Source organism: Fundulus heteroclitus, chromosome 20 (genome assembly GCF_011125445.2).
Source record: "Fundulus heteroclitus isolate FHET01 chromosome 20, MU-UCD_Fhet_4.1, whole genome shotgun sequence".
Classification (NCBI taxonomy): Eukaryota; Metazoa; Chordata; class Actinopteri; order Cyprinodontiformes; family Fundulidae; genus Fundulus; species Fundulus heteroclitus.
Genome location: NC_046380.1, coordinates 3,834,274 through 3,858,559, shown reverse-complemented (window position 1 = coordinate 3,858,559; position 24,286 = coordinate 3,834,274). Strand labels below are relative to the sequence as shown.

At 40.6% G+C, this 24,286-nt stretch overlaps 2 protein-coding genes and 1 long non-coding RNA gene across 9 annotated transcripts in view; 2 read left to right on the top strand and 1 right to left on the bottom strand.

Annotated features, from left to right (window-relative positions):
• smpd4 (sphingomyelin phosphodiesterase 4) overlaps positions 1 to 6,448 on the bottom strand; it is a 28,538-nt gene extending 22,090 nt beyond the window's left edge. For 6 of the 7 annotated variants that reach the window (XM_036151662.1, XM_036151665.1, XM_036151667.1 and 3 more), the window contains exons 1-7: positions 6,316 to 6,448; positions 5,935 to 5,999; positions 5,271 to 5,357; positions 3,906 to 4,042; positions 3,748 to 3,823; positions 1,708 to 1,816; positions 1,429 to 1,481 (exon numbers count right to left, since the gene is read on the bottom strand). In XM_036151662.1, coding sequence (XP_036007555.1) covers positions 1,429 to 1,481; positions 1,708 to 1,816; positions 3,748 to 3,823; positions 3,906 to 4,042; positions 5,271 to 5,357; positions 5,935 to 5,973 — 501 coding nt within the window. In that variant the 5' untranslated portion in view covers positions 5,974 to 5,999; positions 6,316 to 6,448. The remainder of the gene's footprint in view (positions 1 to 1,428; positions 1,482 to 1,707; positions 1,817 to 3,747; positions 3,824 to 3,905; positions 4,043 to 5,270; positions 5,358 to 5,934; positions 6,000 to 6,315) is intronic. The other variant, XM_036151663.1, reaches the window with a different exon arrangement.
• A 2,335-nt stretch (positions 6,449 to 8,783) lies between these two features.
• On the top strand, positions 8,784 to 11,653 carry LOC118567137 (nuclear factor 7, brain-like). The gene is made up of 2 exons (XM_036151428.1): positions 8,784 to 9,032; positions 9,104 to 11,653. The coding sequence occupies exon 2, from the start codon at positions 9,121 to 9,123 to the stop codon at positions 10,504 to 10,506; it is 1,386 nt and encodes a 461-aa protein (XP_036007321.1). The 5' UTR covers positions 8,784 to 9,032; positions 9,104 to 9,120; the 3' UTR covers positions 10,507 to 11,653.
• Positions 11,654 to 22,205: 10,552 nt separating this feature from the next.
• On the top strand, positions 22,206 to 22,558 carry LOC118567136. The gene is made up of 2 exons (XR_004933508.1): positions 22,206 to 22,269; positions 22,344 to 22,558. It is a non-coding gene; the product is annotated as an uncharacterized LOC118567136 (long non-coding RNA).
• The last annotated feature ends 1,728 nt before the right edge of the window (positions 22,559 to 24,286 follow it).

Here is a 24,286-nt window from a genome sequence, read left to right as displayed (position 1 = left end):
CCCGGCCTTCGTTAGAGTGGACAGGAAAGCCTCTCCAGCTCGTTAAACCGCCTGGTTTTAAACACGCTGGTGCTTTTTGGCTCAGGCTGTATTTCCCTTCTCCTTCTTCTCTGCTTTAAACTCAGAGGATGGAGCTCCTCTCCATCTTTATCTTCCTGCTGGAAGCCTGGAGGTTTTATGCCAACATCCAATAAGGTTCCAGTTCCAGATGAACAATCCCTGAGCATGATGCTGCCAACACCGTGCTTTACAGAAAGCACAATGAACACGTCTAACAGGACTTTGGCCTAAAAGTTCAACATTGGTCGTCCCACCAGACGCCAAACTGCTTCAGGGAGGCGTCGTCATGTTCGTTAAAACTTAGCTGAGCTTAAATTATTTTATTTTTTTTATCTCTGAGGCTGTCGTCACACATTAAGAAACTCCTGATGCAGCCGTAAAACTCCTGGAAACCTCTCTGATTAATCTAGGAGGGACTTCCAGTTATTGGTGATGTCACAGCGCTGCTTATTTTCCCTAATAATAATAATAATAACAACTTTACTTATAAATAGCTTTCCTAGTATTAGTAGTTAATGTGCGCCATGTTAACTTAATGTCTTGGAAACTTTGTGCATCTTTCTCCTGACTAGAACCTCCTGATCAGAGGTTCCCAAACTTTTAATAAAGTAATAATTTTATAAAAATGTCCTGCGGTAAAAGGAGGAATGTTGAGCGTCTCATAACGTTATACTTTGGTTTTGGTTTCACGGTTAAGAAAGAAATCCTTTCAGCAAATCAGCATCAAATTATTATCAGTGTCGGACTTTGAAACAATTATGTAAACGACTGTGTGACTTAATTCTTATAATATTACGACTGTGTTCTCATAAAGTTCATAAATAACTTAGCATTTTACATACATTTACATAAAAGATAAATCCTGAGAAAAATGTTTTATGTTAAAATCGTAAATTTTCGAGAATAAATGTTTTTCCATGATTAAAGGCATAAATTTGCTACACTGAAACAATTCTATGTCTGACATTATAAAGTAAAAAAATCATTTAAATCATCTCCTGCACTAAATGATGAGATTCTGTTGATGCTTTGGATGAAAACAGCTGAGCTTAATCAGAAATGAAGTCCAGCGGCTCCAGATTCTGTCTAATATCAGCTTCAACCAGGTTCTGAACACGTCCACATATTTAGTCTTTTTTCAAGTTAACTTCTTCAGCTCACGTTGAAAGTAGAAAAGGTTTCATCTTAGTCAAGTTTTCTCAGTGACAAAATCCTGGACATTGAAGCGGGCCGTGCAGACTTTTAATATCCAGTGAATAAATTAATCTAGACATTAGTCAGATTTAAACAAAACCAAAAACATCTGGAATGTGATACTTTTGCCTACAGGAGCTTAAAAGTTTTCACACCTTCAGCCGTTAAACTCACCCTCGGAGCGACGAGACAGTGGGCGAAATTAAACATGAAGAACTCGAAAGGATCTGAAAAGTGTTGAGGAAAACTTTCACTTTCTCAGACGTTGATGTTTCTCGTTAGTCGTCACTCCACCTGATGGTGAAAGTTTTAAATCTTTTCCAAGGATTTCATAATTTTCACTACTAGATTTAACACAAATCAACATCAAACGATACAGAGAAGAGAAAAATAAAGTGATGAGAGCATCCGCTACAGGAAGGCCTGCAGCAGCGTCGGCTTCTTAAAGGATACTGAGAGCGAGGTTCAGAGTCAGGACGCCCGGCGGTGGGAACTGCAGCTTGTTGTGGAACAGAGGACAGTCAGGAAGAACTCCCTCCTGGATGCAGGCCTTCACTGGACCCTTAAAAGCACACAGACATGTGGATGAGGAGGGGGTGAAGGCAGGAACAGCTTTTAGTCCAGGAAATACAACATTAGTGTTACAGTTAAAGGGTCCATGGGTTCATTATAGAGAAATCTTGCTATAAGGGGAGAACAGCGCCATCTGCTGGTGGTCTGTGCATAGACATATACGTAGAAGCCTGTTTAAGTGCTGGAGCACGGCGCCATCTTGGATGGGTCTCTCCTAATCAAGGCTGGGATAGCAGCGGACAGCAGTAAATGCAGAGGGGGAAACTTTGACCGTATTTTCTGTCGCTTATGGTTGCAATAACCGGCGATAACTACTGAAAGTAGATCACAGGGTGCAGATCACCATTCTGGGCTGAGATTGGCTCTGGAGTTTTTTTTTTACTTGGTGAGAACATTGCAGCAACCCAACAGATGGACCGTGATTTTATGCTTTTTCATTTTTTTTGTCGCCGTATTTCACCAACTAAGGCTGAATGATGTTGTCAAATTAAATATCGTGGAGTTACAGAGTACAAACACATGCAAGAAGCTGTGCAAAACAGTTCTTTAAGGATCTTAAGCTCCAGCTGAGTTAAAAACTGGGTAGTGTAAGAGACCTGGAAATTGTAATGAGCACTTTTCCAAAAGATGTGTATGCACAGCATGCAAAAATATGAAGACATTATTGTTGGTGTCCAGAGAAGACTCAGAATTGTCCATGTGAGAGTGTGAAATAAATATAAATTAACAATCCACCTCGTTTATTTAAATAAATATAAAATGTATTAATTTATATTAATATGTAATACTCTAAATTTAAGAGAATAAAAATTTCAGCATAATATGTCATACCACATGTCTGTTAAATAGCATAAAACACAGTATTTCAGCATTAAATCATGCATTTATACATTCATCCCATATGTCTATCTGTTAAAGTGCAAACATTTATGAAAGAAGTTGTTTAAACAACATATTTCAGCATAAAAAATGTTTTATCTTGTGTGACAGCGTCCTGTATCATAACCACATCTCTGCTGTTTGTAACAAACCACATAATGTGAAAATCAGGTAAAAATTCAGGGAGTTATGATTTATTTTAGTGGAAGAAACGGCTTCCTCAGCACAAACAAATACACTGGGGTCATGTCAGAGACCCATCCAAGATGGCGGCTGCGCTGAAACATCAGTTTCAGTAGGCAGCACCAGTCTTTGGAGGCGTCTACCTGTATGATGTCTAGGGTCAGGTGTATGAATAGCAAGGGATTCTGGGTAAACCTAAGAGCAAATGCTTCCCTACATTGAGAGAAAGTAGCTATGACAGTGTAGAAATAAAATCCTTTAAAGCGAATAAACTCTAATGCAACTTTATTTTGTCTTTAATGTTAGAGGACTGACATTTGTCAAGTTAAACTTGTTTTTCAGCTCCTACCTTATCATGTAAAATGTCTTATGAGATTTTGGATTTATCTGAACAACCATAAATTCCAATTAATGACGCCTGAAAACCTCAAAAACTACAAATATTTTCAGGATTGTTATTGTTGCCATTTTCTGGTCCATTAAGAGCATCAGTAAATATCAATAAATTCAAAATATAACTAAATGTAGTTACTGTGTGCAGTTTACTGATAAAAGTCACTTTATGCAGCAACTGTCTTGATGAAGTTTATTTCAACAGGGTTGCAGCAAATAAATGTGGGAACCACTGACATGCGCCCATATAGATCACTGTGGAAAAATCCTGCAATGTTTGACGTGGAGTTAATTAACCACAACTGATCCTTTTACATCGTTCCTCAGATTAGAGTCGTGGTTTCATGGTTTGGCGGAACCTTTCCTGCTTTAACTCTTCCACCATCAATAACAGTTTGATAAAAATGCAGAATAGATCTTTACATTCTCGCTGCTACAGACACACGCTGCTCTAAATGTTCCTACCGGGAGATAGTTGACAGGAAGTTCATATTTGTACTCTTCTGCCTGCAGTTTATACACCAGCTTCATCATCGGGCCGCTGAAGAGAGAAGAGCAAAAATGTCTTGTTTTATTCTCACTGTATTAGCGAACGTTTGCTCTCACAGAGGAACGGGTTCTACCTCGGGTTCAGGAAGTCCAGAACAACGTTGTACTCGTTGCATCGTGAGTGAAGGAGGCGCAGGTTCCAGCCAGAGATGACGCCGTCCAGACTGCCAAACACATTCTCCACCAGCCAGGGGAAGATCAGGTGCAGCTCCTGCAGAAACAGCAGAAATTAGTTAAAGGTGCAGCGCCAAGTTGACTATTTATACATCAGTAGCTCACTCTGGTTGTATACAAAGGTTTTATGAAAGATTATCACGTCTTGCTGGCACATTAGTTGTTATTTTGGTGTTTTATGCTTTGATTTTCCTCAATTTGTTAGTAAATGCAGCCTTTCATGTTTATTATGACAATGGAAGTACGTACTGAACATGCACAGCAGGGGTTAAAACAAGGAAGCGGCTAACAGCTATTAGCATCTACCAGCAAAACAATGAAAATTGGTCGAAGATCCAGTGGAAAAAACAAAATATGTACGAGTCCAAGAGAGAAAAGCCTGGAATGTCTCTAGAATCCAGTCTGAACATTGTTTTTTTGTTTGTTTTTTACACAGAGTTGACTGACGTGAGTAAATGTTCTGATATGAGGCTCTTAGAGTTGCTGTAGATCAGTTTATTTAATTAATAACGTTTGGTCTTCATCACGCTGAGCTGCTGCTTTAGTGAGAGGCATTGCATAGGATCAGACTCAGTAGTTATTCAGTGGTGATTTATTAGTCGCCAACTGGCTTTCTGATAGTTCTGCTGGAAGATGGCGCCACGTCTGTTTATATCCGCCCATCACGGCCCGCGCTTGTTTCTATTTAGCCTCAAAAAGGACAATCAAAACACTATCAGGATGGATGCTTGGTGTATGTAGCTTTATTTTATCATGACTGAACGGTTTATGGTCTTTTTATATATGCATATAATGCAACTATGTACCATTGAAGCATTAAGGCAAAAAGACCTGTGGATAGGAAAAATAATTACAGCTCTGATCTCTGGCTGCAGCCTGGTTGACGGTTGTTCTCTGGAGGGGAGAAGTTTCTATACGTAGGCAGCAGAAAGCATCTCCACTATATAGTATTACAGTATTACTACATGAAACATAAAACACGAGACAATAGCCACAAACTTCAAACAAACAGACACAAATGTATGAACTAGACCAGAGTCAGAGCATGCATGCAGAAAGCGCTGCTGTTCCTGGTGTTTCCATCAACGCTTCTCATCACGTTCTAACAGGCCTTTGTGTCTCAGATCTGATGGAAAACATCCAGTCTTGAAACAAAGATGATTTTTTATCACTTCACATGGTATGACAACTGAAAGGCAGCTGCTGGGCTACAGGACAGACTGAAGGCAGGATAATAAACTAATGCGGGGGACAGACTGAAGTACCTTAGCAGGATACTCGTCTATGATCTTCAGCAGGTCCTGGCATCGCTGGAGCAGAGGCTTGGTGGTGGCATCGGCTTTAAGGTTAGCCTGGAACAAAGTTTTTACAGATATTAAACCAAAGAGTCGGTCAGTGGGTTGAATACAGTTCCAACTCAGATTATATTATCAGCAGGAGGTTCATCTATTTCAGGGATTAAAAAAAACAAACAAACAGAAAAATATATTCTAATCATTGATTTCAGTTATTTTTAAGGATTCTGATCAACAGCTGATACCAGCAGATGACAAGGCGTCCTAAATCATCCTGACTGTGGAAACTTCACTCTGGACTTCAGGCAAAATGGATCCTGGGCCTCGCCATTCTTCCTTGATTTCCAAACTGAATGCAAACTTTACTTAAATCTGAATAGCGGACTTTGGACCACGGTCCGGACCAGACGTTCCCTCTGGCTCTGGAGTGGCTCAAACCCCTGAAATGTGACGCTTGTAGCTCATGTCCAGATCCGTGTGTGACTCCTGTTGCTCTGACTCCAGCTGCAGAGCCACACCTTGTGAATCTCAAGGCCAAATACGGCAGAAGAATTTCACTTATTGAACCGAGGTTCTGCAGCAAATGGACCTGGCGGGACGTTTTAACTGAGACGCAGAAGTAAAGGCGACTCACCAGCAGGAAGCTGGGCTGCTGTAGGCTCGGAGAACTCATGCTGCTCAGCTGCAGTTCACCTGGAGCTGCAAAACAAACACAGAAACTCTTTTATTATCAATCTAACGGGCGAATAAAGCTGTTAACAAACCGTTTCATTCAGCTTTAACGGAAACCAAACTACACCGGATAACAAGCAGTCAAACAAGGCAGGAATACAACTTAATAAACTTAAAATACTCAGAGAGGCCATTCAGACTGAAGTCAGCTAACGATGCTAACTAATGGGTTAGCTACGTGGGTTTAAACTCAAACCGGGAGCAATGAACCGCTCAGAGGTTCATCACGAAACTCCGGAAACTAACCCGGAGTAATCTCACCCGATCATAGCCTCCTTCTCACCTCTGTCCACGCAGGAAAGTTAAAGTTTGAGTGAGTTTTCCACACACCGCATTCCCATCCGTCCACCAGAGAGCGGGGGTAGTCTTCTTCTCTTTCGGTCTCCCAGCGGCCGATAGCTCACTGTTGACCGCTGCCGCCACCTGCTGGAAGAGCGGAGTATAACACCACATCCACGTATACGCGTGTACATTTTTATAAGATGCAGGCGCTCTATACGGAAGCGTATTGCATTCACCAAAGAAAAAAAATAAGACAGCTTAGCTCATAATTACGAGAAAATATGTCATAATTACGAGATAAGATGTCATAATTACGAGATCCTGATCTCGTAATTATGAGATAAGCTGTTTTTCTTTGGTGAATGCAATACGCTTCTGTTCTACTATTTGATTTAGAAATTTTTTTGATTTGTGTGATTATTCTTTCATCAAAGGGTGAACTGTGATGGAAAATGTTTTTGTCTACTTCTAAATATAAACCTTGTGCAAAACATGTTGTCATCTTTAACAGAATGTCATGTATAGTCTACAGCCTGTGTTTGCAGAGATGTAAGGCTCACCAGAGTTCAGTTTCTCAGTGTGTGCTTACATGGTCGTAAAGCATGGTCGTAAAGCATTGTTAGAACTTTATTACTTCTATCTGTGTGTCTCAAAGTGTGGGGGATATGATGGTAATTTAGAGTGGGAGTCTTCAATAAAGACTGGTCTCTGTATTGAAAGAGTATCTTGCTTCTGGATAATAATTTTTCCATGACACTAGTGTTAAATAACAGACCTTTTCAGGGTGTTTCTATTGTAGACTTCTGTAGTGATAAAAAAGACTCTTCAAACCATAACTATATTTTACCATATTTAATCTAAAAGTCAGAAGGATGCTTACAGCGTCAGTACTGAATTATCATAACAACACAATGCAACCAGTACCTGAGAACCCCGTTTGTTCTTTCACACAGACATTAAACAGGAACATTTGTGTCCACTCATTCAGGGGTGTGTAACAGTATGATGTGCTGTGTTCATCACATTGGTGCAGAAGATCATGCTGTAATGCAGACGTGTCCTAGCTGACACAGGTTTGAAGTTCAGTATCAGGGCGATCCGTAGCTGCAGCCCATCAGGAGCTACGAGAGCGCCCTGCTGGTCCGGTTCCTCTATAGACTGTCCTCTCTGCTGAACGACAGGGTGAGTAAAACACTGCTGAGGTTCTGCCAGGCTGTTGCGGCGCTTCCTGGACCTCCTGAGGGGAAAGCTGTCGGCCAAGGAGAGGAGCCTCCTCCGTGCCTACTGTGACGGAGAGAAACAACCAGACCCAACAGACTCCTTTCCTGGCCTGATCCTGGATCCTGATTTCCCGGAGCAAAGTGGACCTCTGCCCTCCAGCCTGGACCCACAGAAAATGGTTTTATTCACCATGGATCAGAAAACCGTTTATCACGTTTCCACAACAGTGATGAACCAAAGACACCTCCAACACCGGGTAGTCTATGTTTGGACAGATGAACTTGAAGAGCACCCCAGTGGAGGACTTTATACAAACCTCCAATTAAAAAACAAACTGGTGATCTCCAGTGGAGGATTTTATATGCCACAAACTTTTATCGCTTATTAATCGGGGTGTTTTAAACGAGTGTCCTTTCTGCAGTCTGTCTGAAAATGTATTTAATGTTTTTATGGACTACATCACACTAAAGACCATTTTCAGTGTTTTTAGTCTTTTTGGTTTTTGCAACTTTCTCTATTTATTGGAGGAGTCTGCAAGAACAAAATAAACAAGCCAAAGGGCCGACTTAAAATTTTTAATTAGTGAAGCAAAGATGGCCATTTACTTGTCCTGTAGAGACAGACTGTAGGAGAAACCTCACCTTGATGCTGTGGCTCTGTGGAGGTGCTACGTTACAGCCACGATTAGGCTGGAGTTTCACTTCCACCGAGCCACGCAGGACATGGAGGATTTTATGCAGTTGTGGGGTTTTAACAAGATTCTATGTGATGTGTCTACAAAAGGAGAACTAAACTATAACAAGCTCCTTATTGAAGTCCTAAATTAAACTTGTTTTTAATTAAATTGTTCTATTATTTGACCTTTTGTAAATAAAGTTTTGTTAAAAGTCAAAAAAGTCTTCTTTATCGTCATTTGCAATGGTATCAAACAGGTTTAACCTCTGCCCCCAGAACCAGTACAGGCCAAATTCTGTGTGCTCTAAGCATTATGGGAACAGTAGTCATACTGCTACAATAATGAAACAAAATTCACATCTTAGACATCTGCCACAATAGTTAAACAGGGGTAATAAACACATATCACAGATATGAGGTCGAGAAAAAAGTTTGATTTGGATTAGAGAAAACCAAACATTCAAGAACTTTATGACAAGAACAAGAACATACTTTACTAAGAAGTTCAAGTAGAGTAAGCTCAAAGAAAAAGCTTCCATAATGTACTTTCTCTAAAACAGCTGATCCACAGAACGTCCTCTAGAGGGCGCCACATATCTGCCTCCAGACTGATTACAACAGGAACCCTTTAAAAAAACAGGAAACAGTTCAGAAAGTGTCAGAGATTAATGGAGAATCCACCGTGAGGATCACCTTCATCATCACCTTCATCAACTACTCAGGGCAGACTAACACTGAACGAGGAGAACAGAGAGAGCTGAGGGACCGAGACGCTGAAACACAGACTGCTGCAGGTGGAAAGACAAGAAAATCAAAGTGAAAGTAAGAGAAGAAAGTTCCTGCAGGAGGGAAACTGACTTCCTGGTTTAACGATCTGTCTGCTGTGTTTTCAGCTTCACTCAGAGACTAAATGGCTTCCAGATTAGAGGAGGATCTCTGCTGTCCGGTCTGTCAGGACGTCTTTAAGGATCCGGTTGTTCTGTCATGTAGCCACAGCTTCTGTAAGGAGTGTCTGAAGAACTGGTGGAGAGAGAAACCAGCACAAGAGTGTCCAGTTTGTAAGAGAAGATCTTCTAAGGGTCATCCACCCTGTAACCTGGTTCTGAAGAACCTGTGTGAGACATTCCTACAGCAGAGAGACCAGAGAGCTTCAGAGGATCTCTGCAGTCTGCACTCTGAGAAACTCAAACTCTTCTGTCTGGACCATCAGCAGCCAGTGTGTCTCGTCTGCAAAGATTCAAAAAAACACATCAACCACAGATTCAGACCCATGGATGAAGCTGCTGAGGATCACAAGAAGAACCTTCAGGAAACTCTGGAACCTCTAAAGGAGAACCTGGAGCTCAGGAAGAAAGTTCTAGAGGAGTTTGATCAGACAGCAGAACACATGAAGGTCCAGGCCCGACACACAGAGAGGCTGATTAAGGAGCAGTTTAAGAAGCTTCATCAGTTTCTAGCAGAGGAAGAGGAGGCCAGGCTGGCTGCACTGAGGGAGGAAGAGGAGCAGAAGAGTGGGATGATGAAGGAGAAGATGGAGGCTCTGAGCAGAGAGATAGCAGCTCTTTCAGACACAGTCAGAGCCACAGAGGAGGAGCTGAGAGCTGAAGACGTCTCATTCCTGCACAACTACAAGGCTGCAGTGGAAAGAGTCCAGCGCTGCCCCCTGCTGGAGGATCCACAGCTGCCCTCAGGAGCTCTGATAGACCAGGCCAAACATCTGGGCAACCTGGCCTTCAACATCTGGAGCAACATGGAGAACATGGTCTCCTACACTCCTCTCATCCTGGACCCAAACACTGCTGGTCCATACCTCCTCCTGTCTGAAGATCTGACCAGTTTGACTTTAGGAAAGAAACAGCAGCTTCCTGATAATCCAGAGAGGTTTAGGTCATGGTGGTCTGTCCTGAGTTCTGAGGGCTTCAACTCAGGGAACCACAGCTGGGATGTTGATGTTGGAGACAGTAAACGCTGGACGCTTGGTGTGTTAGCAGAGTCTGTCCAGAGGAAGAGAGACATAGGGTCTGGAAGGTTGGTTCTACGGTTCTATGAAGGTAAATACTCAGCGTGGTCTCTTCCATCTCCTTCCATGTTTCTCTCAGTCCAGAAGAAGCTCCAGAGGATCAGAGTGAATCTGGACTGGGACAGAGGAAAGCTGTCCTTCTCTGATCTGGACACTAACTCACACATACACACCTTCACACACACCTTCACTGACAAGATGCTTCCATACTTCAGCACATGGAATAAAATAAAAATCCTACCGATGAAGATCTCAGTGAGCAAACAGCAGCTCTGATGTTCTCAGCATGAAGAACACAAAGTCCAGATGAAACCTTGATGATCTGATTGAAACTCAGTGATTTGAAACAGAATCTTGGAGCTTTTTATTCTGAATTACTTTGAATTTAAAGTTAGTTCTTGGGTTACTTTATATTTTGGGTTATTAATCAGATTTATTTGTAGGTTAATAATTATTGAAATTTTTAGTAAAATTCACTGGATTTTATTTAGGGGATTTAAAGGGAATGGCCCTGAATGAAAAGGCATGCCACTCTTTTTAGAAATTTCTGGTACATTTTTGTTTTGCTCCACTTAATAAAATCAACAGATTTATTGACATTTGTGTTTTTAATGCTGCAAAATATGGAAAAGTTAAACAGGGATGAACTCTAGTTAAAGTCAAATTAATGAGAAAGAAGTTAAAATATTAAGAAAAATTTATGAAGTTTATTAATAAAATGGAAATTACTCAAGACGTCAAAGCCATGTCTCGTGTAAATGAGCAAGTAGGTTTACATTTTAGAGAAAGATTAAATAAGAAAATCTTTTAGCATTTACACATCCTGTGGACTCACAACGGATGTACATCAGGATCTTTTCTCGTTATCTTGATGGAATTTCTCAATATTTTGACTTTTTGCTGAATATTGTTTATTCTGTTAGAAAAGGAAATACAACGAACAGCTCTTTTTTTTTCTTGAGTGTCTAAAAACTCCTTCATGGCCAATTTTAACAATTTTTTTTTTTACAAATCAAACAAGACTAAACAATCCGATGGCCCACACAAAAGAAGAGTTTCAGTCTTTTTATTCAGCTTTATTTGAGCCAAAAAGTCCAGCTTCTATGATCATTTTAAGGTACAGCCATTTATCATATGAAACTTTTCATAAAATAAAGTTTATATTTTGTCTGTTGACGGTATTAATTTGTTTCTTTTGGCTGAAGAGAAAATATATGATTGAAAAACATGACTACATCTCTGCATTTGCTCCGTTAACGCTGCTGTTGTTCAATAAAGTTTGGTTGAAAGAAAAAGGAAAAGAAATTGACGCGGCTGCTGCTGATTGGCCCGTGAGGCTTTTCGGATATCGACTCTTTGTTGAAGCTGTCGGTGGAGTTGGAAGCGGTGATTTGCATAAGCTCGTTTGTGACTGGGTCAGAATGGCTACTCAAGTAGAGGAAGATGGGGAAATGGATTCTGGCGACTGGACTCCAGTAGCTAACAGGGGAGGAGGAATGGGGGTAAATAGAAGAGGAGATGGAGGATACATGTTGAGTCAAAGTAGTAAACGTAGTTTGGAAGAGAACAGTTCTGATGAAGCAAGTGGATTTGTGTGGAAAAGGGCTGTGAGAAAGGAATTTAAAATTATCCTCAAATTTAGGAAAGAAGATGAGAATGTGAATTTAAATCCTACAGCAGTATCTAGGGAGTTAAAAAAGAAGCTGGGATATGTGGAAATGGCAATGATTTTGAGAGATGGAAGCTTGTTGATAACAAGTAAGATGGAGGAACAGAAAAACAAAGCCTGGGAAGTTGAAAGTGTGTGTAAGAAAATAATTAGTGAGAGAAAGACTGTGGGTGAGAGTAGAGTTACAAGGGGTTGATAACAGGAATACCTGTAGAAGAAGACTTGGACAAACTCAAGCGCAGTATTAATGGAGGTGAGGTGAGCAGAATTAAGAGACTGTTGAGAACAGTAAACGGAGAAAGGGTTGAGAGCTTATCGGTTCTTCTGGAGTTTCAGGAGTCTTTACTTCCAGAGAAAGTGAAAATAGGATGCATGAGATTTCCAGTTAGGCCCTACATTCCTCCACCGCTACGATGTTACAAATGCCAGAGATATGGACATATAGCAGTAGTCTGCAAAGGGAAGCAGAGATGTCCTAAATACGGAGGTGAGCATAGAGTGGAAGAATGTAAGGAAAATGTGCAGGATAAATGTTGTAACTGTGGTGGCCAACACAGGGTAACATATGGTGGATGTGAAGTCAGGAAGAGGGCAGTGGAAATACAGCAGGTTAAAACAGCTAACATAAATAATGCAGAAGTAATGAAGAAAGTACAAGGACAAAAAGGAAGGGTGGACACTGACAATGTTATCCAGGTGTGGAGAATAGAACCAGGTCAATCAGAGAAAACAAATCCAGAACTGTCAGTGGATAAGATTATTTTGTTTGTGGCATATTTGACCACCTGTTCTGATCAAGTTAAACACAAAACTGAGAATTAAAATAATAGTTAAGGGAGCTTAGAAGTTTTTGGGAATAAAAGATATATCTTGGGAGCATATCAAAACAAGACTTGAAGCAAATGGAAAAGCGGGAGGCCAAGGTGATAAGGCAAACTGATTATTAGGCGCCCGCCTATGCATTGAAAATGCATGGGGGAGCCTAATACTATCCACCTAATAAGGGTCCATCACCGTTAATACAGGCTGAACCGTATGGTCCACCCCCACATACTATACATCAAAACGTTCGTCTCGACGCCTTGATGCGGGCGTTTTGTACTTGACGCCATTTCCAGTTACCCTGGCGACAAAAACCACTTCTTTAACACAGTTGAGGTCTCCATAATTCAGAGCTGAGCATGGCACTGGTCTTTGGTACAGTGGGTTAGGTGTTTGGCTGCCTATCAAGTGTTTGCAGGATTGTAACCTGGTGTGGCAATTTCAGAGTATTTTTACCCTACATTTAATTTTCCTTTGGGTTTAAATAAGTATTTTTGAATTTAAATCATTACATTTCACCATTTATTGAAGCCTTGAACATTTTTATTCAAATTTCATTTTTCCATGCTACATTGAAGTATTTAATCGTGTTTTAATAACACCAATTTTCCATGCTGCTTCGATGCAGACCTTTTCCTGTCGGCTGGTTTTGATGAAGACAAATCCTTATCACTCAGAATATTTGATTTAATATCCTCAAGCGATAAGAGCCTACAACCAAGGAACTCAGAAGCTTTGGCTTTGACGGTTATGCGCACCACCCAGGCGGGCGCCTTCTTCAATTTCTTCAGAAATTGAACGTTTCTAGTTGTACAATGGAATGCAAGAATCTTAATAGCAAATGGTCAGGAGTTTAAAGGATTTATTAAAGATTTTAAAATTAAACCAGATTGTAGGAGGCAATTATGTTTTTGTTATTAATTACATTTTTATTTTTTGTGGATAGTCTAGTTAAGGCTATTTATTTTACTTTATTGTTATTTGTTTTGAGATCACGTGTTGGTTATTTAGTTTTCTTTGCTTGTGGTTAGTTATGAGCAATTTGGGTGGATTAAGTTTATAAATAGGCTGTCGGTGGTAGGACCAGCATGCATCTGGGTGGGCGTATGGTTTTTCAACAGCACAAGAGAAGCAGGGAGGAAAATGTTTGTCAATTTCTGTTTTCTTGCTTGCAAAAGAGAAATAAACCACAAACTAAACGACTTTACCTGGAAAATAGATTTATTTTTGCCTGCGTAAATTACTCGTCCAAGGTGCATCTGTGGCCCTTGTGGATTTTTGGAGATGTCAAAGCTGGGCCACAACATAAGTAAAAGACCAGCCCTGGATCATAAGGATTGATCGCAATCATTAATGGATGTTTTTGGACGTACTGGATCAAGTTAAAGATCTGCATGTGGATTAAAAGGATTAAAAGGATCTTTGGATGTTAAAGGATCACACAATGCGCCCCACTTAAAGGCAAGGCTCACACAAAAGATCTGACGCTGGAAGCTCAAGTAAGTCATGAAAGGACTCTTCAAACTGGTATGTGATTATACTACAATACCGTAAAGGAAAAGGGGTGGAACTATTGGAGTTTCAAGGAGAGTATATTATTACGCACCATAAAGTTTGAAGTTTATTGGAGCCGCGTTTCCCTGTGTGATTGTGCAATACCAAGCTGTTAGCCTTTTGTCAGAGAGGAGCTCAAGATCTGATGTTCTTTGCTTCATAAAGTGTGTGATAAAATAACGTTCAGTGTTGGGGAGTTTTAAAGAAGTCAAGAAAAATACAAAATGTCCGACACTAAAGCCAAACAAAATGATGTTGAAATGTCTGAAACAAAAAGATCTGCTAAGTTTACCGAAAAAGTTTTGTCTCTTTACATTAAAACATGTCAATAGACAGGAAGTTTGAAATTCAAACAAGCTTCAAGGTTCATGAAAAACGTCTTTGGGTTTATGACATTTAACGAAAACGTCAATGCTGTGGCTGCTGAGTTTTCAAAATTTAACAAGTGCTACAAAGATGCAACAGAGATGCACAAATCTTTCTTAAGCTTGAATTTGCCAGAAGAAGATATGACAAGACAAACTGCCTATTTTCAGCATAACGTGACAACGTTCATTGAGTTTATTGAAAAGACACGGGCATGGTTGATGGACATGGGTTATAACTTATAAGTACACCGAATTAAACATCTCAGATGAAGTGTTGCCAATTCCGAGGAAATAAATCCTGAGGACAGTGCTTCCAATATTATAAATGTGCAATCTAATTCAGTGGTGCACTCCCAGCAATCACGGACATATTCTACATTTTCTGCGCGCATTAAAGCGGAGGCAGAAAAAGCGGCGCTTTCAAGTGTTTGCAGGATTGTAACCTGGTGTGGCAATTTCAGAGTATTTTTACCCTACATTTAATTTTCCTTTGGGTTTAAATAAGTATTTTTGAATTTAAATCATTACATTTCACCATTTATTGAAGCCTTGAACATTTTTATTCAAATTTCATTTTTCCATGCTACATTGAAGTATTTAATCGTGTTTTAATAACACCAATTTTCCATGCTGCTTCGATGCAGACCTTTTCCTGTCGGCTGGTTTTGATGAAGACAAATCCTTATCACTCAGAATATTTGATTTAATATCCTCAAGCGATAAGAGCCTACAACCAAGGAACTCAGAAGCTTTGGCTTTGACGGTTATGCGCACCACCAGGCGGGCGCCTTCTTCAATTTCTTCAGAAATTGAACGTTTCTAGTTGTACAATGGAATGCAAGAATCTTAATAGCAAATGGTCAGGAGTTTAAAGGATTTATTAAAGATTTTAAAATTAAACCAGATTGTAGGAGGCAATTATGTTTTTGTTATTAATTACATTTTTATTTTTTGTGGATAGTCTAGTTAAGGCTATTTATTTTACTTTATTGTTATTTGTTTTGAGATCACGTGTTGGTTATTTAGTTTTCTTTGCTTGTGGTTAGTTATGAGCAATTTGGGTGGATTAAGTTTATAAATAGGCTGTCGGTGGTAGGACCAGCATGCATCTGGGTGGGCGTATGGTTTTTCAACAGCACAAGAGAAGCAGGGAGGAAAATGTTTGTCAATTTCTGTTTTCTTGCTTGCAAAAGAGAAATAAACCACAAACTAAACGACTTTACCTGGAAAATAGATTTATTTTTGCCTGCGTAAATTACTCGTCCAAGGTGCATCTGTGGCCCTTGTGGATTTTTGGAGATGTCAAAGCTGGGCCACAACATAAGTAAAAGACCAGCCCTGGATCATAAGGATTGATCGCAATCATTAATGGATGTTTTTGGACGTACTGGATCAAGTTAAAGATCTGCATGTGGATTAAAAGGATTAAAAGGATCTTTGGATGTTAAAGGATCACACAATGCGCCCCACTTAAAGGCAAGGCTCACACAAAAGATCTGACGCTGGAAGCTCAAGTAAGTCATGAAAGGACTCTTCAAACTGGTATGTGATTATACTACAATACCGTAAAGGAAAAGGGGTGGAACTATTGGAGTTTCAAGGAGAGTATATTATTACGCACCATAAAGTTTGAAGTTTATTGGAGCCGCGTTTCCCTGTGTGATTGTGCAATACCAAGCTGTTAGCCTTTTGTCAGAGAGGAGCTCAAGATCTGATGTTCTTTGCTTCATAAAGTGTGTGATAAAATAACGTTCAGTGTTGGGGAGTTTTAAAGAAGTCAAGAAAAATACAAAATGTCCGACACTAAAGCCAAACAAAATGATGTTGAAATGTCTGAAACAAAAAGATCTGCTAAGTTTACCGAAAAAGTTTTGTCTCTTTACATTAAAACATGTCAATAGACAGGAAGTTTGAAATTCAAACAAGCTTCAAGGTTCATGAAAAACGTCTTTGGGTTTATGACATTTAACGAAAACGTCAATGCTGTGGCTGCTGAGTTTTCAAAATTTAACAAGTGCTACAAAGATGCAACAGAGATGCACAAATCTTTCTTAAGCTTGAATTTGCCAGAAGAAGATATGACAAGACAAACTGCCTATTTTCAGCATAACGTGACAACGTTCATTGAGTTTATTGAAAAGACACGGGCATGGTTGATGGACATGGGTTATAACTTATAAGTACACCGAATTAAACATCTCAGATGAAGTGTTGCCAATTCCGAGGAAATAAATCCTGAGGACAGTGCTTCCAATATTATAAATGTGCAATCTAATTCAGTGGTGCACTCCCAGCAATCACGGACATATTCTACATTTTCTGCGCGCATTAAAGCGGAGGCAGAAAAAGCGGCGCTTTCAAGTGTTTGCAGGATTGTAACCTGGTGTGGCAATTTCAGAGTATTTTTACCCTACATTTAATTTTCCTTTGGGTTTAAATAAGTATTTTTGAATTTAAATCATTACATTTCACCATTTATTGAAGCCTTGAACATTTTTATTCAAATTTCATTTTTCCATGCTACATTGAAGTATTTAATCGTGTTTTAATAACACCAATTTTCCATGCTGCTTCGATGCAGACCTTTTCCTGTCGGCTGGTTTTGATGAAGACAAATCCTTATCACTCAGAATATTTGATTTAATATCCTCAAGCGATAAGAGCCTACAACCAAGGAACTCAGAAGCTTTGGCTTTGACGGTTATGCGCACCACCAGGCGGGCGCCTTCTTCAATTTCTTCAGAAATTGAACGTTTCTAGTTGTACAATGGAATGCAAGAATCTTAATAGCAAATGGTCAGGAGTTTAAAGGATTTATTAAAGATTTTAAAATTAAACCAGATTGTAGGAGGCAATTATGTTTTTGTTATTAATTACATTTTTATTTTTTGTGGATAGTCTAGTTAAGGCTATTTATTTTACTTTATTGTTATTTGTTTTGAGATCACGTGTTGGTTATTTAGTTTTCTTTGCTTGTGGTTAGTTATGAGCAATTTGGGTGGATTAAGTTTATAAATAGGCTGTCGGTGGTAGGACCAGCATGCATCTGGGTGGGCGTATGGTTTTTCAACAGCACAAGAGAAGCAGGGAGGAAAATGTTTGTCAATTTCTGTTTTCTTGCTTGCAAAAGAGAAATAAACCACAAACTAAACGACTTTACCTGGAAAATAGATTTATTTTTGCCTGCGTAAATTACTCGTCCAAGGTGCATCTGTGGCCCTTGTGGATTTTTGGAGATGTCAAAGCTGGGCCACAACATAAGTAAAAGACCAGCCCTGGATCATAAGGATTGATCGCAATCATTAATGGATGTTTTTGGACGTACTGGATCAAGTTAAAGATCTGCATGTGGATTAAAAGGATTAAAAGGATCTTTGGATGTTAAAGGATCACACAATGCGCCCCACTTAAAGGCAAGGCTCACACAAAAGATCTGACGCTGGAAGCTCAAGTAAGTCATGAAAGGACTCTTCAAACTGGTATGTGATTATACTACAATACCGTAAAGGAAAAGGGGTGGAACTATTGGAGTTTCAAGGAGAGTATATTATTACGCACCATAAAGTTTGAAGTTTATTGGAGCCGCGTTTCCCTGTGTGATTGTGCAATACCAAGCTGTTAGCCTTTTGTCAGAGAGGAGCTCAAGATCTGATGTTCTTTGCTTCATAAAGTGTGTGATAAAATAACGTTCAGTGTTGGGGAGTTTTAAAGAAGTCAAGAAAAATACAAAATGTCCGACACTAAAGCCAAACAAAATGATGTTGAAATGTCTGAAACAAAAAGATCTGCTAAGTTTACCGAAAAAGTTTTGTCTCTTTACATTAAAACATGTCAATAGACAGGAAGTTTGAAATTCAAACAAGCTTCAAGGTTCATGAAAAACGTCTTTGGGTTTATGACATTTAACGAAAACGTCAATGCTGTGGCTGCTGAGTTTTCAAAATTTAACAAGTGCTACAAAGATGCAACAGAGATGCACAAATCTTTCTTAAGCTTGAATTTGCCAGAAGAAGATATGACAAGACAAACTGCCTATTTTCAGCATAACGTGACAACGTTCATTGAGTTTATTGAAAAGACACGGGCATGGTTGATGGACATGGGTTATAACTTATAAGTACACCGAATTAAACATCTCAGATGAAGTGTTGCCAATTCCGAGGAAATAAATCCTGAGGACAGTGCTTCCAATATTATAAATGTGCAATCTAATTCAGTGGTGCACTCCCAGCAATCACGGACATATTCTACATTTTCTGCGCGCATTAAAGCGGAGGCAGAAAAAGCGGCGCTAGAGGAGTGTGTAGCTGCATTAAAAAAAACAACAAAAACATTTAATTGAAGCTCAAGAGGAGGAGCTGAGAAAACAAAAGGAGCAGCTTGCTTTGGAAGCGGAGTTGGCAGCAACAAGTGCCAAACACCATGTCTTGGAAATGAATTCATCACAGTGTGGCTCAAAATGATCTGATGGAATTAATTCATATTTAGATAGGAGTTACGAACGAAAGGCGCTCCTACTGAATCCTGATGCCCAAACGTTCATCTCTAAAGAAAAAAAGGCTGCGGAGCAAGAAGCACATCCCAAACAAATACAATATAAAATGTCAATGAATAATATGACAAAAATGGATGCAACAGCTCCAGTCACAGTCAGTTGCTCAGAATCAGTCCATACCAGGACAATCTCAATCCCCTGTATTAACTGATAACTGTCAGAATGATATTACCAACATCATGCAGAGGCAAAATGACATAACTGCACTTTTGGTTCAGCAAAACTTATCTTCTGTTCTTCCAGCAAGAAATATCCCTGTGTTTGACGGAGACCCCCTTCAATACAGATCTTTCATAAGAGCTTTTGAAAATGGAATAGAAGCTAAAAAGGAGATTAAAACTGACTGTTTGCACTTTCTTTAGCAATACACAAGGGGGCAGCCCAGAGATTTGGTCCACAGTTGTCAACACTTACCCCCAAACCAGGGTTATAGTAGAGCTAAAGATCTGTTGGCAAAACATTTTGGAAATGAACATAAAATCGCTTCTGCATATATGGAACACATTCTTACCTGATCTCCTATAAAGAGTGAAGATGTAAAGGCACTGCAGTAATTTTCTTTATTTCTAAGAGGATGTTCCAATTTAACAGAGCAAATAGTGCACATGAAGGAGTTGGACCTGCCAACAAATATGAGGACCATTATTCTGAAGCTTCCTGATAAATTAAGAGAGAACTGTTGCATGTGAGCTGCAAGAACAAAGGAGCCAAAGAGCAGTGTTAACAGATCTGGTCAGCTTCATTTAAATACAGGTCAGAATCGCTTCTGATCCACTTTTTGGCAACATTCAAGACATGCGCTCTGGGACCAATCTTAAGGTTTGTTCTTCCACAAAGTCAAGAAAAAGAGAAAGTACTTTTGCTACTAATATTACTGCAGAAAATAACATTTCCTCCAATTCCTCTTTTATTTACGGTTGTTTGTTTTGTGCACGAAGAAATCACTCACTGGATAACTGTTTGCAGTTTAAAGTAAAATTACATCGAGACAAAATCAATTTCATCAAGAAAAAGGGAATTTGCTTCGGTTGTCTGAAGATGGGTCATACCAGTAAACCTTGTAAGAGTCGTCTGGAGTGCAACATGTGTCATCAAAAATATCCCGGAGTCCTACATATAGATCGACAGGATAAAGTTGCATCTGTAGAGCAAACCCAAAAGAACACTCATGTCAGTAAGGCAACCGCAACAACCCAAACTTGTGGTCATATTGGGGCCGGTCATGGAAATGACTCTGTTTTTTCCATTGTTGCAGTTCAAGTTAAGAGCAAGAAGAGCAACAAGATTGTCCAGACAAATGCCTTTTTAGATCCTGAAATTTCAGGTACATTCTGCACGGAAAGTCTCGCCCGTCCGTCCGTCCGTCTTCTTCCTCTTATCCGGGGTCGGGTGGCGGGGGTAGCAGCTTCAGTAGGGAGGCCCAGACGTCCCTCTCCCCAGCCACTTGGGCCAGCTCCTCAGGAGGAATCCCAAGGCGTTCCCAGCAGAGAGACATAGTCCCTCCAGCGTGTCCTGGGTCTTCCTCTGGGTCTCCTCCCGGTGGGACGTGCCCGGAACACCTCTCCAGGGAGGCGTCCAGGAGGCATCCTGACCAGATGCCCGAGCCACCTCAACTGGCTCCTCTCGACGTGGAGGAGCAGTGGCTCTACTCTGAGTCCTCCCCGGATGACTGAGCTCCTCACCCTATCTCTAAGGGAGAGCCCAGACACACTACGGAGAAAACTCATTTCAGCCGCTTGTATCCGGGATCTCGTTCTTTCAGTCATGACCCAAAGCTCGTGACCATAGATGAGGGTAGGAACGTAGATCGAGAAAGTCTTTTAGCATTTTCTACTGGAAAGTCTGGCAAGGAGGTTAAATCTAAGTGGTAAAAGAACAAGCATTTTCCTGGGAACCATGGGTCAAAAGAAAATTGTCAGTACTCAGATTATATCTGACTTGGAGGTGTCTAGTCTGAAATGAGTTTATTGACTTACCTGATGTTTAGACGCAAAAGGACATGCCTGTGTCTGCAGTAAATGTTCCCCGGCAACAAGACGTCAGTCAGTGGCCTCATTTAAAATGAGTCAAGTTCATGATATTGATGCTAAAGTGGATTTACTCATTGGATTAGATGCTGTAAAGGTGCTAGAACCGTGGGAGCTGGTTAACAGGGTGGAGGATGGACCTTATGCTGTCAGGACCCGGGTGGGCTGGGTCATAAACGGTCCACTTCGTGTAGGCAGTAATAGCAAGAGTAAAACCCGCTATTATGCAGTAATAGCAAACAGAATTTCTGTCATCAGAGAAGCAACAGATAAAGACCAATGGAGATTTGTTAGATCTAAAGAAAATCCTGCAGATGAAGCGTCCAGAGGACTGAGAGGTGAAGAGTTTCTGAAAGACAAAAGATGGATTAATGGACCAGATTTTCTCTGTAGGTGAAAGGAGGAGTGGCCTACATTTGATGTTGATATTCATTTGATTTCTGCAGATGACCCAGAGATCAAAAGAGATCTGACAGTAAATGTTGTTACAAAAGATCTAGAAAATGCCACAAACTATCTGATACATTTTTTCTCATCCTGGATTAAGCTGAAGAAATCTATTGCATGGTTTCTCAAGTCCAAGGAAACTCTCCTGTTATTGAAACAGAGAAGGAAAGAACTTTGTGCCGCTTCAAGCCTAAGTCAACACAGTTTGGACAATAAAAAGCAAGAGGTGGAGGAGGAGATGCAGAAATTTAAAGTCATACTCAAAGGACAAATTTTGACTCCAGTGTTAAGGTTTGACAGAACGGACCCACACGCAACCACTCAGAAAAAACGGTTTCTTTTAATTAGAGCAGTAAAGGGTTTAAGTACAGCGGGGAGTACGGTTCTCCAGGGGGGAGGGCGCAGGAACGTGGATGGAAAGCGCGGACCAGGGGGACTAACCCAGGCGACCCGGGAACGACTGACTCGAGACCCAGAGGAGGAGGGCACCGGCCGGCGAGCAACCAACTGGGAAGTGGATGGTGGATGGTGAGCCGCAGTGGCAGCGTCCGGGAGGGGAGAATCGGTCGCGAGCCCAGCTGGCTGAAGATCAGCAAGGTGAGTGAACCTGAAAGGAAACACAGAAAAGGGATTAGCGCAAGGGAGAAACACCAGGGAAATATTTTGTCTAGACGCAGGGAGCTCTAGGAGAATCAGCGGCACCAGGATGAATGCAGCAGACGATCCAGTGATGAGTGGTGAGATCGACCGGGTTTTTATCTTGCGTGTGATGAAGATGATGAGTCTCAGGTGTGAAGGTGGCAGAAGGCTGTGGCTTGGCGGAGGATGGTTTCAGAACGCAGGGAAGAGAACCGTAGGGAGGGGCGAGACATAGGGCCAAAGAAAATAACACAGAACATGCTGAGATAAACAGAAAGAAAACAGGACACTCACCTCTGCTGTGCTGCCACCGTAACATCCAGAAGACTGAGACAAAGCCGAAAAGGCAATTATTCAGTACGAGCAACAACAAAGATTCAGAAAGGAAATTGCTTTAATGGGTGATGGCTCTAAAACAGTTTCTAAGGAAAGTCCACTCTACAAGCTTGACCCAGTAAATGTCATAATCTGGGTCTTGTTTTGGTTTGTTTATTATTTGATCAGCTGTTCCTCTCTTCCACCTCAGCTTTTGTTTCTGTTCTGTCTTGTTTTGGATTCTTCAGCTTATGTAGTGTTTTAGTTTATCCGGTCTTTGTATTAGTTCTGATCTCCCTTCTGTGCTCTGTTTAGTCTTAGCTTTATCTTCAGTCTTAGGGTTGTTCTTCATGGTTATGTTCTAGGGTTGGTTTAGTGTCTGTTCCTTTCCACGTGTTTTCTGTCAGCTTGTTTCCTCCTGCAGCCTCTTCCCTCCCTTTGATTACATCCACCTGTTTCTGGTTAATTGGCTCACTCTCTCTCCTTTGTTCTCCTGCCTTTTTAAGTCTGTCTCCTCTGCCACTTCCCTGCCAGTTCATCGTCAATTCTTGTCATGTCTATAGTGTCTTTCCATGTCAAGCCTCCGGTGAGTTTAAGTTCCACGTTTTCCTTTTGCCTGTTATATCTACCTCTGGATCATTTAAGTTTGCCTTCTCCCTGTATGAGTTTTTGGACTGCCATATTTGTATTCAATTTTCAATTCAATTTATTTATATAGCGCCAAATCATGAAACATGTCATCTCAAGGCACTTTACAAAGTCAAGTTCAATCATATTATACAGATTGGGTCAGATTATACAGATTGGTCAAAAATGTCCTATATAAGGAAACCAGTTGATTGCATCAAAGTCCCGACAAGCAGCATTCACTCCTGGGGAACCGTAGAGCCACAGGGAGAGTCATCTGCATTGTACATGGCTTTGCTGCAATCCCTCATACTGAGCAAGCATGAAGCGACAGTGGGAAGAAAAACTCCCCATTAACGGGAAGGAAAACCTCCGGCAGAACCGGGCTCAGTATGAACGGTCATCTGCCTCGACCGACTGGGGTTACAGAAGACAGAGCAGAGACACAACAAGAGAAACAAAAAAGCACAGAAGCACACATTGATCTAGTAATCTGTTCTACATTAGATGGTAGTAGCGGGTGAGCCGTCTTCTCTGGATGATGTCACAGTTAACAGAACGCCAGACCAGGTGTACCTACTATGAAGAAAAAGAGAGAGAGCAAAAAGTTAAAGGCTGAAATGACAACAGTCATTTCAATGTAATACAATGCAAAACTGGAGAACAGTAGACTGAAGAACAGTAGAAATCAGTAGAGTGAAAAAATTAGACCCTGATGTCCTCCAGCAGCCTAGGCCTATCACAGCACAACTATAGAGATAGCTCAGGGTAACATGAGCCACTCTAACTATAAGCTTTGTCAAAAAGGAAAGTTTTAAGATTAGTCTTAAAAATAGATAGGGTGTCTGCCTCTAAACTGGGAGTTGGTTCCACAGGAGAGGAGCCTGATAGCTAAAGGATCTGCCTCCCATCTACTTTTAGAGACTCTAGGAACCACCAGCAGACCTGCAGTCTGAGAGTGAAGTGCTCTGTTAGGAACATACGGGGTAATCAGAGCTCTGATATATGATGGAGCTTGATTATTAAGGGCTTT